General features: G+C 47.8%; 1 protein-coding gene across 2 annotated transcripts in view; it reads right to left on the reverse strand.

The window, feature by feature from the left end:
* The window catches only part of IGF1R (insulin like growth factor 1 receptor), a 169,918-nt gene extending 153,741 nt beyond the window's left edge, over nucleotides 1–16,177 (reverse strand). For both annotated transcript variants that reach the window (XM_084293335.1, XM_084293334.1), the window contains exon 1: nucleotides 16,055–16,177. In XM_084293335.1, the coding sequence (XP_084149461.1) occupies nucleotides 16,055–16,148 (94 nt within the window). In that variant the 5' untranslated portion in view covers nucleotides 16,149–16,177. The remainder of the gene's footprint in view (nucleotides 1–16,054) is intronic.
* Between the last annotated feature and the right edge of the window lie 521 nt (nucleotides 16,178–16,698).

Raw genomic sequence — 16,698 nt, forward strand, 5'->3', positions numbered from 1 at the left:
TCACGGGAGACGGGACTTAGAGCTGAACCGAACAGCATCAGCAAGCCTGCTGGAGGCTTGGACACGCCAACTTCAGGCGCCTCCCTCCACCGGGATCTGCAGCTGCACACGCTCGTTCCAGAACACAAATCAAGGCCAAACTTACTTGAGATGGAGATCTGGAGGCTCAAAGATTGTCTTCATGGTTATTTTTTTCACCCTGTACCTTGCATACAAAACACACTCATGGCCAAAGATACAGCTGGAGAACGTATCCTTACACCAACTTGTGCTCGCTCCCTGCTCGTTCCTCTATTTGTTCTGGTCATGAAGAAGGTGACGTAAGAAAGCAGAAGAAACGTGAGCCAGAAGGAAAAGATGCATGAAGTCGAGGAGACAAAAGAACAACTGGAAAAACAGAACAGAGCACTAGCTCTTACCTACGTGATTACCACTGAGTACACACACAAACACGAAATAGAAGTTCACTATTTCATTTTGCACTTACACGTCAGTGTGGGTTTCTTGCTTGTAAGCTCACTGGGATTGGCTAACTACTAAATGCTGATTTGTCACTACATTTTTACATTCACTTTGTACTTTTGCTAAACCAAAAGATGAGTAATGTATTTACTTAGAACTAAACATCTTTAACCAATTCTACAGAGGAATGCCACAGCAAAACCAGCCGCTGGTCCTACAAGGTAAAGGAAGAATCTCATCCCCACTGCAAAGGATGTGTCACTGCAGCAATCCCCAAAAGTTTTCTGCCTATTGTTACAAGAAAAAAAAAAAACACAGTGTAGGTAAAAAGGATCTGCACAGGAAGAAAAGAGAACAACTCTTTTCCAACTGCCCTTGACAGCTCGCTTGAAGGCAAAATCACTCGGAGAGCACAGCTGACGGACGGTCCTTGGCCTCGCCTCACTTGTCTGACAGCTCTACTGGCCTCTCGTGTTGTGAAAGAAAACCACTCTATTTGTGCAAGGCTAGTTGGTTCCATGTTAAGAAAACATATCTGAGCAGACTGTGCTTTGCTTTACCATATGCCAGCTTCATTCAGCTTCAGAAACCAGGAATTAGTCCCCTTCTTTCCTCCGCAGTTAACCAGCAATTTAGGGAACAGACAGGCGTGAATTTACACACCACCCCCAGATCTGGGAAAGGTCACATGCAGGCACTAATGCCAAATTTTCTAGACTGCTCTGGATAAGGCAACCACCCAAAAAACGGGAGTCCTGCAGTGACAGACGTGCCAGGCAGCACCACAGCAAGAATCGCACCTGGTGCCTCTGTGGGTACCAAGAGAGGGCTCGTCTCCATCCTTGCCCCTTTCCTCCTCCTTTTCTTCCCCCCCTTCTCCCCCAAAACAGGGACTCACCTCCGAACGGCCACAACACTCTTGTGCACCCTTGCCTGAGGGCTGATGGCACTGAAGCCAGGCACGTTTTGTCCCAGCTGCTCCAGTCCCGCCCAGCATCTTTGCAAAAGCCCACAGCTATCAGGCACCTCAGCCGAGGCACAGCTGCAAACGGACTTTTCATTCGGTACAGACAGCACAAAAGGGTAATATTGGGTAAACACCACTGAGGAGTCCTGCTTTAACCTCAGTTCGGATACCTAAAGTTAAGTCAAACCAAAGAGGAAAATGAAAAGCAGCAGAGATGAATCAGAACGGAACTTCCACGCGCTGGAGGGGAGCTGCTGCCGTTACGCTGCCAAAGCCTGAACCATCTCCTTTCCAACCCAAGTCATGTTTAGACATTCCTGGCCAAATTAATCCAAAAATCCCAACTGAAACAACTTGTGCAGGAAAAGGAGAAATGAAAAAAGAAATAGAGGCAATCTAAAGTCAATGTAAAGTATCATGTATGAAGCAAAATGCTTCAGGAATGCAGCAAGAGGTTTTGTTTGTGCGATGGGCCAAGTCCTGCCTGTGCTATCAGTCCTTTCCAGTCGCTGCCCTTCCTTCACTGCATTAAAAGCAAAGCATCTTTCATAATTCCTCTGAAAGGCCTGAACAAGTGCCTGAACTTCCACGATCTGCTCTCTATAGCCTTGAGCAAGTGTGACAGGAAATGGACACTGCTCTCCTCAATGGCTGCTTTCAAGCTTTAAAAATAATAATAATCATAACGTCAATCAGCATTAGGCCTATTACCAGTTTGGAAGATGCAGACCAGGAAATGGGGAAGAAGAGAAAAGCAATGGAAAAAGGAAGAGGTTTGATCTTCATACAACCCACTTGAAAAATCCTTACTTCAGTGAACTGGTAAATAAGCAATTTCAGATGTTTTAAACACCCTGTGCTACCTTCTGAAACCTAGCCGAGCTAACGAGAAACGGGTTAATTACATCCCTTATTCTCTAGAGCATTTCAGCAGGCTATGAGTTACCTTCTCCCGAAGGGACAAGGCGTTCTTTTGGTTATTTAGTTTGTCTAAACCAAACAAACACAGCGTGGCCAGTGCTAAGGTGGCCCTTACCAGCACTTCCACGAAAGCAGGGGAGGACAGGGCTGCAGGTTTTCTGCTACTACAAAGCACTTAAACTGATCTGCTCCTCTGACATCCTCTCCCTTCTCGGGTACAGATCACAAAAACAACTAAGTCATCTGACTTACCGGGGAACATCCTGCTGATTTAAAAAAAAAAAAAAAAAAAAAAAAAGACATTACTTGAGAGGATACAAAGCACCACCTCCTAAAGCGCTCTGCTGTCTCAGCACAACAGCCTTCTTGCCATTTCAAAGGAAAAATGGCCATATCAATTCCCCAAAACACAAGTATTATGACAATATCATGCATTTAATTGGTTTAACAAAGTGCTTTTATTACAGCACATTGCAACACAGATGGTACGTGACAAGGTATGAGGTGACGTGGTATAGCTGGAAGTATTTGCAGATTCTCCGCAAGCAACGGCTTGGGGAACTGCAGTGCTCACTGCTAATAAAAGTCCCCTCGCAGCTCCACAACTCTCATTAAAACCTCTCATTAAGACCGGGACGTGCCTTCTAAGCGTGGCTGTTACTTGTAAATTCACTACACCCTGAAGAAAGAGTCAGAGTGCTCTGAAAACTGGTGCCCTTTCCGTGCTTCACCGCATTTCAAGCACCCAACTCGGTGTTTCAACTTTTTCTAGAGGGAATCTCTTGACACCCTCTGGGAGTGATTTGGTTCTCTGGCTGTTCCCTGGCAGGAGCCAGACCACCTGAACCAGCTGCTCTGAACGTGGGAAGCACACACCTCGCAGGTCCAAAATCTGGGAGATTTTTTTTCCTGCTTTGTTTATGCATTTGCAAAGCAAGCTGCTCTCAGACAGCAGAGCAACCACCACTCTTCCCCCCCTTCTCAGCTTTCTGCAACCCTAGATATGACAACATAGGAAAAAGCTTGTGCAGGCTTTCCAAGAAAAAGTATGTTTTTCCTCCTGTTTTAAGGCAGCGTATCAAAGTGCACGTCAATGGCAAGCTTCAGTGGCTCAGAAGTCATCTGAATAGCCACAAAACACAACGCAGACGGCTCCTTTGCCTTCCAAATTACCACTTTAGAAAAAGTCTGCAAAACTGCAATTTTGTGAGGGAATAAACAGAAAAGGGACAGCCCTACCTCACGTCTCCTCTTATTCCTCCAGGTAACTAACCTGCTTCCTCCTCGTGAATCACTTCTAGGCTGCCTTGCAGCTCGTTTCCAAACCTAACTCAGAGCTGTATAAATCCTCCCTTTAATTTCTTCCCCCTTCAGCAGAATTTACTTTCCCATTTGCAATGCAGGCAGAGTCCAGGAACTATTAAGTTATGTTAACAACAAACAAATGTTTTGCTAACACGAAGTTTGAGAATAAAACAAATAAAAATCCTTACCTACACGTGCTACGACAACGTTTCTAATTAGTATCTCCCAAAATAGCATTAATCCCATTTCACCGCAAGAAAAGAACAACGCTGCGGAACGACAAGGTCAAGGATGCATCAAGAGATGATCACAAAAAGATAACAGGGTAACGTGAAGTCTTCTCCATCCCAAAATTGCCATCCGTAGAGCCCGCTGGCTGAGGCTGTGTGCTCTCATGTGCATTTTGCAGTCACGCTGCGAAGGAGCAGGAGACTTGCCCAACCCCTGTACCTGCGAGCAAAGCTATTTCACAGCAACATCTCCTGAGCTCAGGGCAAACACGGGGCAATTAGAAGCACCTCCAGGATGGAGAAGGCTAACGACAAGGTTCATCTGTAAGCTCCTTCCAGCAGCCACTTCCAAAACCTCTCCCCATCCCGCCACGCACCTCGCTGACCCACTGCTAGGTCAGGGGGCTGGCCGCAGCACCCCGCTGCATTCAAAGCCTCCCATCTCACGCACACCTGCTCTCGCTACCGACATTTTTGTACCAACACCCAGGGCAGCATTGAATTACTTTGCCGAGAGTCACTTCCACATTCCACCCTCAAACTCCCCTCCAAGAAGTCATCAGTCACTCTCAGCTTTCACACTTCAGTAATTTTGGAATCAACAGGAAACGGAGATCAATTGGGATTTTGCTAACTCAATCGTGACTCATCATCCAACTCCCCTTAGCCTCCAGATTCATCTGTGCAGAGATGTGATAGCAAGGCCAAATTTAAAACAGCGGAGCTGGCGAGCACACAATTAACACTCCCTGGTCCATCAGACTCATCACAGCTTCCAGGCTTCCCGAGAAACCGCCCTGCTATGACCGTGTCTCTTATCCCCCAGCCAGTTCCCAAATGCAGTGACAATTCAGTTTGCTGAGCCTAACCACAAAAAAAAAAATAATCAATCAAGAAGATTTACTGCACGAACCCACTGTACTGCGCCCTGGAGTTAAACCCGCCTGAACAGGAGTTAACTCTGCCCACCAGTGCCCTAGCTGCGACAGCCTGTCCCCGTCCTCTGTTCTTCCCGTTACGAGAATCCTCTCAAATCATTAGATTTCTTTCTGCTTACATAACCGCCAAGCCAAAAAAGCCATTTGCATGAAATTAAAAGTCAATAAAACCCAATTATTTCATTTACAAAAATAGAAAATCATTTCATATAAACCACTTAAATGCATTCTTCTAAAAATAAACTTAATTACAAATCTAACATGAAATTATAACAGCATATATTAGGGCAAATGCCTACTGTAATTTAAATAAAACAAAAATAGTAAGCATGTAATTTACACAAAAACGTTTGGACTGGTGGATTCACTGCTCAGGGCTCTCTCGGAGCCACCCCTCGTTGAATGGTACGAGAGCTTTCAAGTTCAGCAACTATTTGTGCAAGTGCCTCATTTCAATTCACTCAAACGGTTCCGTTCAATAAGGAAGGAAGGAATTCATTCCAAATTTTAAAAATAGCTGACCCCTGTGTAGAAACCTGTCAAGCAGTCAGTGGGCAAAATCTATTAGCTCTTAACTTCCAAAGGACAGCGAGAAACTATTCTATTGATTTTATTTTTAAATCATGCCCGTCCACCACACTGAGTTTTAATTAAGTCTCAAAATTCTTCCCCATTTTAATTACAATTCCATTTTCCGTCCAAATAGGGAAGTAACACAAATGAGAAGTAATCTAGCAGCAAGCGCACCATCCACCATTCTGTCATTTAAAGGTGCGAAAATTAAGGATCTGAGGAAAGGTATCGAAATTGCTTGTTTACATGAACACACAGAAACAACAAATGTTATTTACTGGCAAAAAATCTCTTTTTTTTTCTCCGTAAAGGTCATATTTGCAAATTGAGGTGTTCTAACGGCTGTCAGTCAAGAAAAATTCCAACTAGAAAATACGCAAAATGAGATTAAAACAGTGTATTTAAAGCAAGCTCTTCCTGCCTGCTGTTTCAAGTCGCTAGGAAATCACCCACACCACCTCAATAAAGCAAACACGATAACACTAGCAGTGCTCAGAGGCCTTCGCACTAAGGAAGTAATAAACTTCGAACGACAAATTGGACCGAAATTGCCAACATTCCCACCAGGTTCAGAAGTTACAGAGCTGCAGTGCCCGGTGGAAGCATTAGAGTTGCTTTCAGCTCCATAAAGCTGTAGTAGCTCCGCTATGTTGAGCGCAGCAGGATGGCACCACCGCTGTCCCCGCGTTTGGACGCGCTCCCACCTTGGTACGAAGCCCCTGCCTTTGCCCACAGCCATGTCTGTTCCTGCAAGAGGATGTCCTGCGGTGCCAGACCCCCAAACCAAGGCAGAGACTTCCACCCACGTACCAAGGGCCCCCTCGGAAGGAACACGGCCGCTCCAGTCCCACATGGTACCTGGCTAGGTGATGGACACGCGCCTCACGCCCTTGACACAACTTGGCTTGACTCAAGGTCATCTGCACAGCCTCCTGGGAAGACCTGGGGTTTACTGAGGTGCACCAAGCACCCCAAGGCACATCAAAACTCTTCAACATGGCCCTTTGGCCACCCTCAGGGCCGGCACTGCTCCACATTTTACAAATGGGGAGGGAAACACAAGCACCTAGAGGAGGAAGAACACAATTTCTTCCTCTCCCTTGCACACCGTCAGCTTCTGAGGCATGAGATGTGGTCGCTCCCTATTTTAGCACACATGAACGACTACCAAGGTTGTTGCTCGCAAACCCATCCAATCCCTTCCTAAAAGGCAGTTACAGTATTTAGCTCAAGGCTTTTCCACCCAACTAGTGGATGGACAGAGGCGACTGCACCAATAACAACAACATCTTGTTATGCTATTTGCTGCTCACAGAGGACGAGAAACCAACACCCTCGCTCCCGATTTATCCTTGTCAAATCAGTATTTAAACAAAACCAAATCCGGAAAGAAAAACAAATGCGAACACAACTGTGCAGCATTACGATACAACATCTGATGCCCACATTCCAACCCTCTCGCCCTCCGACAGCGCGATGTACTGCGGACAAACTTAAAAATAAAGTCACTGATATCGACGGCACGAATACCGCAAAAATCCTCAGACGCTCTTGGCTTAGCCAACGGAATATGTGATTGCTGTCCTCATCCCATCACTTTCTTTGAGGAAAAAGATCGGGAATACGCTTTTGCCAGGTCAACCCACTCCGACTTCTATCTTGCTGACGTTTCTTAAGCACTGCTGAGGAATTCCAACCACACGAAGCCTACGCGAGCCCTCGGCAGCAGCACTTGCAGGACTCTTCACAGAGGTGAGCATTACTGCATGATTTGCAATGACCTGTCTGAAACCAAGCAAGGCTCAGCCCCGACAATTTTACACAAAGTGTATTTTCAGCCTTGATGTTTTTTTGCTTTGTGGGGTATTTTTAAATATTAAGGAGATGAAAGAATTGAGAACAGAGATTGCATCTGTTGCCATCACAATTTAACCACAGTCCATGTATTTATACAGTGGAATCTCCAAAATAACACTGCATCTGTTAAGATGACAGTGTTTTTCCATGGGCGCTGCGCTGTGTTAAAGGGGAGTTACTCCAAAGCAATTGCTTTTGAAGTGCTGATTGCAATCCACCCCAAATTCTTTTTGTAATCTTCTTCAAATGTGTTGAATTGTAAAGCTGTTGTTTCTCAGTATGGCCTGGGAACAACAAAACCCTAATACATCTCATCAGTGGGCATTTGGCACCGAAGCCTTATGGCTAATGCAACATGTTTATTTAAACAATGAACTACCAAAAGAGATGCACAAAACACAAACCACGTAAAAACAGATGTCCGTTTCACATGTGTTTCTGCTGAAGGCCAGAATCGCTGCCTGAGCGCACACACGCACTCGAGCGCATTTGTCTCTGTGCCTTATTTCTGTAGGATAACAACTGAACCAACTTGAAAGGATTTTTGTTCGGTCGCTGGTAATGCCGGCCACATTTCGGAACCACAACCCATCCGGGCGTGTAGAAGCTCAAGTTTGGGAAGGGACTCCCACAGCCCGCTTCGAGGATTGAATACACAGAACACGCCATTTGGTAAGGCACAATTTCAATGGCAGTACTCAGCTGCAGAGGCAGCCTACCCTAACCTAACAAAAAGTCATACATTTTATTAGCACGTGAAATAGAACAAAAAGCAAATCCCTCAGTCACTCCCAGATTTCAGACCCAGGTAGGCTCAAGCCGAACCTCACGGAAGTGCTCTCCTTAAAACCCAGTTTTGCTGCTTCGTACAGCGATAACTGCACAGGCGAGCTCCATCATGGGTGTAGCCACTGAAAGCATGAAGGGAATACCAACAAAACCTGCTAAAACAATCTCTGGGTCCAAGGCATGTGAACAGGACTGACAAACCCTTTGGCATCTTCCCCCACACGTGTGGTCTCTGGGTTTGCAAGCTGATTTCCCCCAGTCGCAGCACCTCTCGGGTGCGAGGAAAGGGAGCACAAGCACTTTTACAGCACCTCACGTGCATCTCCTAGCACAGCCGGGCGTTCATCCCCTCCTTGCTCCCTGGAGACGTGGCATTTGCAGGGGACCAATAAAACGTACACCCATCTCCAAAACACACACACACGAACCCATCACCGCCGCAGCCACAACAAACTGAACGACGCCGGTAACGACAGCCAACGCAGCCACAAGCTGCTTCCACCTGCTGGGGACACAGAACAACTGGAGAGAAGCAGCTAAAAATCCCCTGTCGTGGCAGCCAGGCACCGTCGTGATTCCAGCGGGCTCCCCCTCCAGCCCAGCCGCTCTGCGGACTCCAAGGTGGTGGCAGCACGATGCCAGCCCCAACACCACAGCCCACCCCACGTTACCCCACCGCGGGCTCAGCAGCTCCTGGTACGCCTCTCCCCGCACATCCTCTTGTAAAAAGGACCCAAGGGGAGGTGACAAGGGCGGCAGGGAAGCAACACGTACTATTTGTACAAGGACCAACTGAAAATGTGGAGAAAATGCTAAGCTGGAGCCCAGGCAAGTAACGAGGAAAGCACGCCGGTGAGATCCAGGAATAACGCCCTATCCAGGTCCAAGCCAATTCTCCTACAAGTTTGTTTCCAGGAGCAGCTGTCACCAGGCTTTGCTCCAAAATGCTGTACCTGTTCAAGGCTGAAGATGTGAACTATCGGTCCCCATAATACCCTCCACATCCATAAATACCTCCGATGATTTTCGGAGGGCTGCTCTATCACCCATCATTTTACTGCCATAAACAACATCAGGAGCTCACATCTTGAAAATAATAAGCTGCCTGCCCACTAACTCAGAACCAGCATTATTTCAAGGTGCATTTGGAGAAGCTGTTCTCACATCTGAAGAGATCTGGGATCCTCTTCACTCACCAACAACCCTCTCCAAATTCATCACTTCAGGTCTTGCAAAGTTCCCCTGTGCTTAAGCATTAGGGAGACCTGAAGCCGCGTGCCACGACCCAAAGCAAACCAGAGGCAGCATCCCACCAGGTGTCAGGGAAAGCCTCCTAGCACCCTGCCAGAGCACCTCGTGCTAACCACAGCAGCTCTACCAAGAAGGAGCAGGTAAAATAACGGGATGTGACCCTACCCTACCTCCACCTTGCACAGCCACCAGCAGACCCTTTGAGCAGCTGTGCTTACAGAAGCTTCCTCCCGTAAATACTCTCCACGTTTCAGGAGAAAAGTGTACACAACTAAACACACCCTGAGCACCTGGGCACTCCCTGCCACTTCATCTCATCTGTCTTTAAGAACAGCCACTGCAACGCCAGCTGAGGATGATGATCACTTTACTTGGGACCCACACTCAGCTGCAGTTACCTGCTCTGTTCCAGCAGGAACAAATGGAGGAGATGCTTCAAAAAGCATATTATCCCAGCTCTAATTTATGCATGCTCCCTCTTAGCATCACGTCGTTTATTTTAAACCTGTCAGATATACTTGTAATGTAGCATCATGAATAATTTAAAGAGTAATCTGTATAAACCCAGTTTATAAACTTAGCAGTAGGTGCAGTGCCTTTCATTCAGACAGGCTGCACTCTGATGGAGTACAAGGCATCTCCGACTGCTTCGGCGTGTATTCGTTTCACAAACGTCACAAAATTCATCCTTCCTTCCTCCAATCAAAGCCTCTGCTATCTGAAAACTGTTGTGCAAGTCGCCAGCATAAGTGAGCAGAGCACTAATCCGAGAATCGTTCATATCGAAGGAAAAACGACAAAGCTCCCAGAAACAATCAGCAAAAGCGATCCGCCGCCCCATCTGCGGCAGCAGGAAAAAAAAAAAAAAACACACAAACCACACAGCATGTAGAGTTTGCCTCTATCATTAGGGGCTCCGACATTTGCTGCATTTCCCTGCCCCATTTTGACACCGCTCCCCTCCACGGGGAGGAGGGATGCGCAGCCAGGAGCTCCCCAAAAAGCCCACCTGCTAGGAGAAAGTGTTTTGACCAGAGCTGATGCTCACGCTCCCAAGCAAACAGCGCTATCTTTACAGCGTGTAATGGCACCAATAACAGCTCTGCAGATAACGCTCTCCCTGACTGGTCACGGAGCTAGTTCAGTAACTCGCGCTTTGCTGGCAGCGCGTAGGAAATGAACTCCTTGCATCACTGGACTTGCCCAAAAAACCACCCTCGCTGACTAACTACTTATCACCAAGATCTGCCACAAAAGCACGACGCACACCTAGTTTGTATACCACTGCATACAGAGCACCAATTTCCTGCTTAAGAATTATTGTTTGTATGATGTACGCATTTTTTTCCCCCAGCCCACAGCACAGATTAAGTTCTTAAAGCTCCACCTGGCTAGCGCTTCTCTTCAGTGTCAATTTTAAATGTGATCCTTTTTTTTTTTTTTTTTCCTCCAAATTATTATTAAAATGACCTGGTGTTGCTACAAAAGCACACGCTTGCTGTTCTACCAAAATATTTCAAAGTGGATTTGGAAGAACAATCTTCCTCCCTCACTGGGGGTGAGATCTCATCTAGCTGGGTAGGTCAAGGAGCACAGTCACCTTGAAAAACCATCTGTGGAGTCACTGAAAGAGAGAAGCCTACTTCTGCTCACACCAAGTTCACAAAGAAAGGAAAAAAAGTTGTAGATAACATGCAAAACACTTCAAAACAAATTAAATGATATTATGTGAAAATTCACGGGTCAGATGCAAATTAAACTGTTAGATACAGTAATAATGTTTTATGTCAATTTTGCTTTTCAGCAAATTTTAAATCATCTTGTCTTCAAAAACACAACAGCCACTTCTTCAGCATACCCTCATTTAATAAGTTAATCGTTGCCTTGAAAGAAATCCTGAAGGAGCTGTGCATACTTGGCATTTGCAAAGGTTAAAATGGAAAACTTTTAATGATAAACGCAAGTTAAACCTTTACAATCCACCACCACGCTGACGCCCGTTTTGCAGGAATGCATCTCCTTAATTAATGGATAAGCCGAACTGCCACAAACTCTGTTAGCAAAAGCTGCAAGCCCTGCACAAAGGCAGCAGAGGCTATTTTTTACTTTGAGGGATCGGTACGGCTCAGTTTGCAGAGCACAGAAATATGTGAATGAACATTGTATGTTGCTAATCACTTGCCTGTCCTCAGACAGTTCTGGACACAAAAAAGACAAATATAGTACTACAGAAATCAGTCCAGATTGTACCTGTCATGACTTGGCTAAGAGGGAAAAAAAAAAAAAGACAGGCTGGCTAACAACCACAAATGTGTCTTCATCAACTACTGCTTGGTGAGCTCTGGTTTTGTACAATACAACAATTTTCAAACTATTATTTTTAAAGTGGTTTTCATAAATCATAAACACTAATCCAACTAACCTACACAAAGGAGCTGTCTATACAATTTACAGTGATAGAAAAATTATACGTCAAATATATCAAAATACCAGAACAGTAGTTCTACCTTTCAAACACATCACTGCGCTCCCAAAGCCTTTCGGAGCCTTTTCAGAGGCAGAGCTCTGAGGAGCTCCATCACCTCCTAAGCCCAGAAAGCTTGAAAGCTCAATTTTGCCAGAAAGACATGAAATGAAGCGAAGCTACCTATCTGCAACAACTCTAATTACGAGAACCTCAAGATAATTAAAAAACACTGCAGTTTGAGTAAACTTAAGCAACATGCGTGATACCTGAGAACTGCAAGTTACCCATTTCTATGTACAGGCACGCATAAAGACTTGAAAACAGCTGCTGCTTCAGGACATCACACATTTCCAAACGTGAAAGCTGTAAATAAACCCCTATTTGAATTTTAGAGGTTTGTTTTTGTTTTTTTTTCATTTTCATAAACCAAAGTTCAAAGAACACTGTTCAAGAGCTACCATTGCTTTTCAGTTACCACCTTTTCAGAAAAAAAAAAAAAAAAAAAAAAGTAAAACAATGCTGATAGAATTCATTAATTTCACTATAACCATTCCAGGGAAACCGTCTTTTTTTTTTTTTTTTTAAGTAATTTAATCCAGTACATTTTCTAAGTTATGAACTTTACGAGCATCACAGATGATGATGTGGTAGGCAAGTTGTTTTCTACGCAGAATCACAAAGCCAACACCAGGTTTGCTGTGCACATTATTCCTCTCTGGAGGTTCAGGACCGTCACCAAACTTCTCCACAACACAGTCAGTGGCAGCTCACAATTCACACCCACGTGAAAATCTCCTCCAGCATTTCCCTAGCAAGTGCCAGATTAGCAGAAAACTCGACATGATTTGAAACAACTTTTCCCAAGGTAACGTATACTGGCACAGATTAATTATTTACCAATTAAGACAGATTCAGAAATCGTTACACGGAAATTCCTCACCACTAGATTCGTGCACGCATCTCCAGATGAAGACAAGAGGAGTTGTCACTGGAGTTGTGCTTCTCATATATGAGGAACTTAGTTTGAAGAACTGACCGGGGAAATGCTAACCGAAATTAACACAGCAATTTATCAAATCTGGGCAATTTCCTTAGGAAAGCCAACAAATCATGCCTGCTGTTGTGCTGAAGTAAAACTAACAGAGCTGTCCTGCTCTCCATGTCCCTTTCCATCCCTCACTTCTAACACGCAAGGAGCATCGCGAGGAGCATCACTCTCCTGGGGCTGGCTTGGCGATGCAACGCGCGTTGGATTCCCCCTCCGAGGGGGTTGGACACCCAGCCCTCCGCTTCCTCACGTTCTCCAGCCCTTTTGCCCGACACGGGCTAAGTCCCTGCCGTTTCCTAACCCGCCGGTTTCTGAGTCACACGAGCCTTTGCTCCAGTTCTGGTACCGAAACGCCTGCAGAGCACCGCCTCGAGCAGCACAAGCCAAGCACCGCCATCCCGTCCACGGCACCGACGGCTCTCCTCCCGCCGGTGACACCGGTTCCTTTGGTGCTCTGGCATTTCAATTTGCAACCTCAATTGCAGAAGGGCTTAACCAACTCCCATTTACCAGCATTCGCTAACCACTAGGCGTCTGTGAAAATGCTGATGGGAAAGCGAGGTGTGTGCAATGCTGGCACTCGGGAGGTCAGGAGGGCTTTTGCTAAGCAACCCGGGAGAGGGATTGAACATACAACACGAGCTACTGCTTGTTAACATCAGGAGTGTGAAATACGGCCTGGATATGCAAGCAAAAGCTCATGGCTAAGATGAGCAGATCCATCAGGGAACCTACTGGTCTGAAGCACGGTACTACCCAAAACAGCTCACTTTACACGCTTAACCCACGCCCTTCCAGGCATTCCCTTTACACACATATGCTACATGGGACAAAAAAACACAAACCCCATCGTGCTTCAGGTACAAAAGGCAGCAAACTCCAAGCTGCTTCATCCCAGGGGTGGGCTGAAGAGGCGGTCTCCAGCAGCACACCAAATGCCCTGCTCCACCGGCACACGCTGCACCGCGCTGAAGGGCCTTTTTGTTTTTATTTTTGTGCTGTTCTAACAAAAACCTCAGCAAATTCTTAGCGCTTTTTAACAACCGGTTTTAAACCAGTAGCTTACCACCGAGGCTACCTGCCTTTTCAAGAGTTTTCTGTCATTGAACCATGAGCAGATTTTATAGGATTTCGCATTAAAGAGATGGGCTTCCCCCCTCCTGTTGTAACTCCTTTGTATTCCTATTTAGGAATGCCTTGCTTGTTTGACCGAAAATGGAAGTGCCTTTTAGCTATGACACAGTATATATGAAAAACAAATAAAAATTAAGATTAATCTTCCTTCCACTATTGTGGGGAGAGAGAAGAATATGAAGAGATGCAAAACATCTGCTCTGGAGATCATTTTTCCCCCTAACAGCAAAATTCTTTCAGCAATAACTTGTGAAAACAAAGGCTATTAAACTGTAAACTACAAAGACGATCGATTAGAGGCAGTATTCAGCTAAGACAAGTTTTTCAGCATATCTCCCCGTATTTAAATGCCTAGATCAGAAGAAGGAGATATTTCATTTGGGAGGCTCTTAATTGGGTCGTTTTAGCTAAACGGTAACTGCAAACACTTGAGAGGACTGGAAGCTGATATCCCAACCCACCGTTCCTGCCTGACTTTATTGCAAGAGTTGGGCAAACGTGGTTTATTTGAAGGTGTTCTGGGCCAGGTAAGAAAACCCTTCTAAGCACACATCCCAGCAGTTTACGGGCACACCAGACCTCCTCCTCCTCCTCTCCTGTCTTCTCCGTGCTACCCGATCCTTTTCAAGCCCTTCCCTGAAGAACTGCACTAGGGTTTTGTTTTCAAACCCAAACATTAATCTTCCCTCTTGAAAACAGCCCTGGCCAACAAGTTCAACGCGTGGAAGCAGGACTGCAGCTCCCCAGCCCAAGCTGGCCCTGCCACCACAATGCAAAAGCCTAAGCCGGGCCTTAATTTGCAACGAGTTAATTGGCATTCGCTGCCTAATGAAACACAATATTACTCAACACACGTTACAGGCTCCATCTATGCGCTTCTTGCTCAAACGCTGGGGTTTTTTTAGCCTCCTTGTCAGTGCATCCAAAGAACTTGCTTCTCTTTTCATCCTGAAACTACCACTTTTAGCAAAGCCTCTGCAGCTCCCACATTCCTTCCCCTTACACTTAAAATGGAGAAAATTGATCTCTCCCTTCCATCAACGCCTATCTTTTGTGCGAGCCGGGCACACGAGCACAGCTCGAGGAACACGCCGAAAAACACCCAGCGGAAGAAATTAAAGCATCCAGACGCAGGAAAAGAACCAACCCTGCCTCTGCAGACGGAGAGAGGCGCTGAAGGAGATGGAGCAGCTCTTAAAATGGTTGGGCTCCAGGGCGCGCTTCCCATCTCCCTGCCTGCAGAGAGCCGGGCCAGCAAACCTTGGGGAGGCCAAGTCCATGCGTGGGGAGCCCCCAAAGCCACCACGAGCCCCACACGGCGGTGCTCACAGCCTCAAGGCCCACAGCACCCCTGTCCCTTCACGCCCCGCAACCTTAGCGGCTTGGGGGAGCAGGGAAACGAAGCGAGGGGGCTACAGGGAACCAGAGCCGCGATGCACGGAGCTGTATAATAGCGAGGAACCAAAAAGCAGCCGGGCTGCGACTTTCCAGACCGCCGTAACCCCGCAGCGAGGGGCCAGAGCCCTCCTCAGCAGAGGCACGGCCAGGAATTCTTCCAGGAATTCCTCACCCGCCGCGGCAGGTTACTCTGGCTCTTGACAAAGCTCAAGCTCCTTCCATGTGGGGAAGGCAGGCGCAGCCCTTCCCCGCCCGCCTGTGTTTACTACGCAGCTCGCAGCCCCGCCGGGCCCAGCACCGCGCCGCCGGGGCCGGGTTTGGGGGGAGAATGGGGAGGGGGGGGAGATGGCACCGGGGCTCCCCCGGGCCGGGGGCTGCTGCGGCAGGGACCGAAGGGAGAAGCCGAGCCCCGGGTGGGTGGCGGTGCCCGAGGGGTAGGGGCGAAAAGGCTGAGGGAAGGCAGCGGGAGCCCCCCGCAGCCGAGCCCCCCCCCAGCCAGAGCCCCTCACACAACAGCGCGGCCCCTCGCACGCAGCCCCCGGCCCCTCTGCGACGCCTTCACCCCCCCACAGCCCCTCACACGCCCCCCATAGCCCCTCACACGGCCCCTATAGCCCCCTATATCCCCCCCACACACACACACCCCGGTCCCCACACGCTCCCCCCCAGCCCCTCACACACCGCCCCCCCCCCCCCCCCCAGCCCCATACTCACTTTCCCCATTTGTCGGCCCCAGACCAAGCGCGGCGAAGGCGAGCAGAAACCCCCAGAAGACGGCGAGGGACCCTCCTCCAGCGCCAGACTTCATTCCTCTTTTTTTAATTGGACAAAATCCCCCTTTCCGAAAATTCTTTTTTTTTTTTTTTTAAAGAAATAAAAAATAAAAGTCCCAAATTGTTCGCTTCCCCCCACCCCCCCACCCCGCCACCCTCAGCCCCCCCCCTCCTCGTTCTCTAAAAATAACGAAGGAGCCAAAAGGGGGGCGAGCAGCGGGGCAGGATAAATAAATCCACGTTGCCTCGAGAAATGGAAAACAAACGAGGCAAAAAAAAATAATAATAATAAAAAAAATGAGAAGCGAGGAGCCCCTCTCGGAGCGGAGGGCGGCGAGGTCCCGGGGTGGTGTTGATCTTCCGGAGGCTCCGCGGGGCGCTGAGGGCGACGAGGAGGGGGCAGCAGCACGGGGGGAGCCCCGGGGCGCCGCTGGCCGGGCTGGGGGCTCCGGGGAGGGGGACTCCGAGGCTGAAGGCTCCGGGGCCGGGGGTGAGGGGGGCTCCGGGGCCGGTTCCCCTCAGCGCTGGCCGCGGCCGCTCGTCGTGCAGGGGAGCGGCGGGCGGGAGGCGCGGCGGGGCCGGCGC

This window comes from Netta rufina (genome assembly GCF_964035555.1).
Source record: "Netta rufina genome assembly, chromosome: 11".
In the NCBI taxonomy this organism is placed as follows: domain Eukaryota; kingdom Metazoa; phylum Chordata; class Aves; order Anseriformes; family Anatidae; genus Netta; species Netta rufina.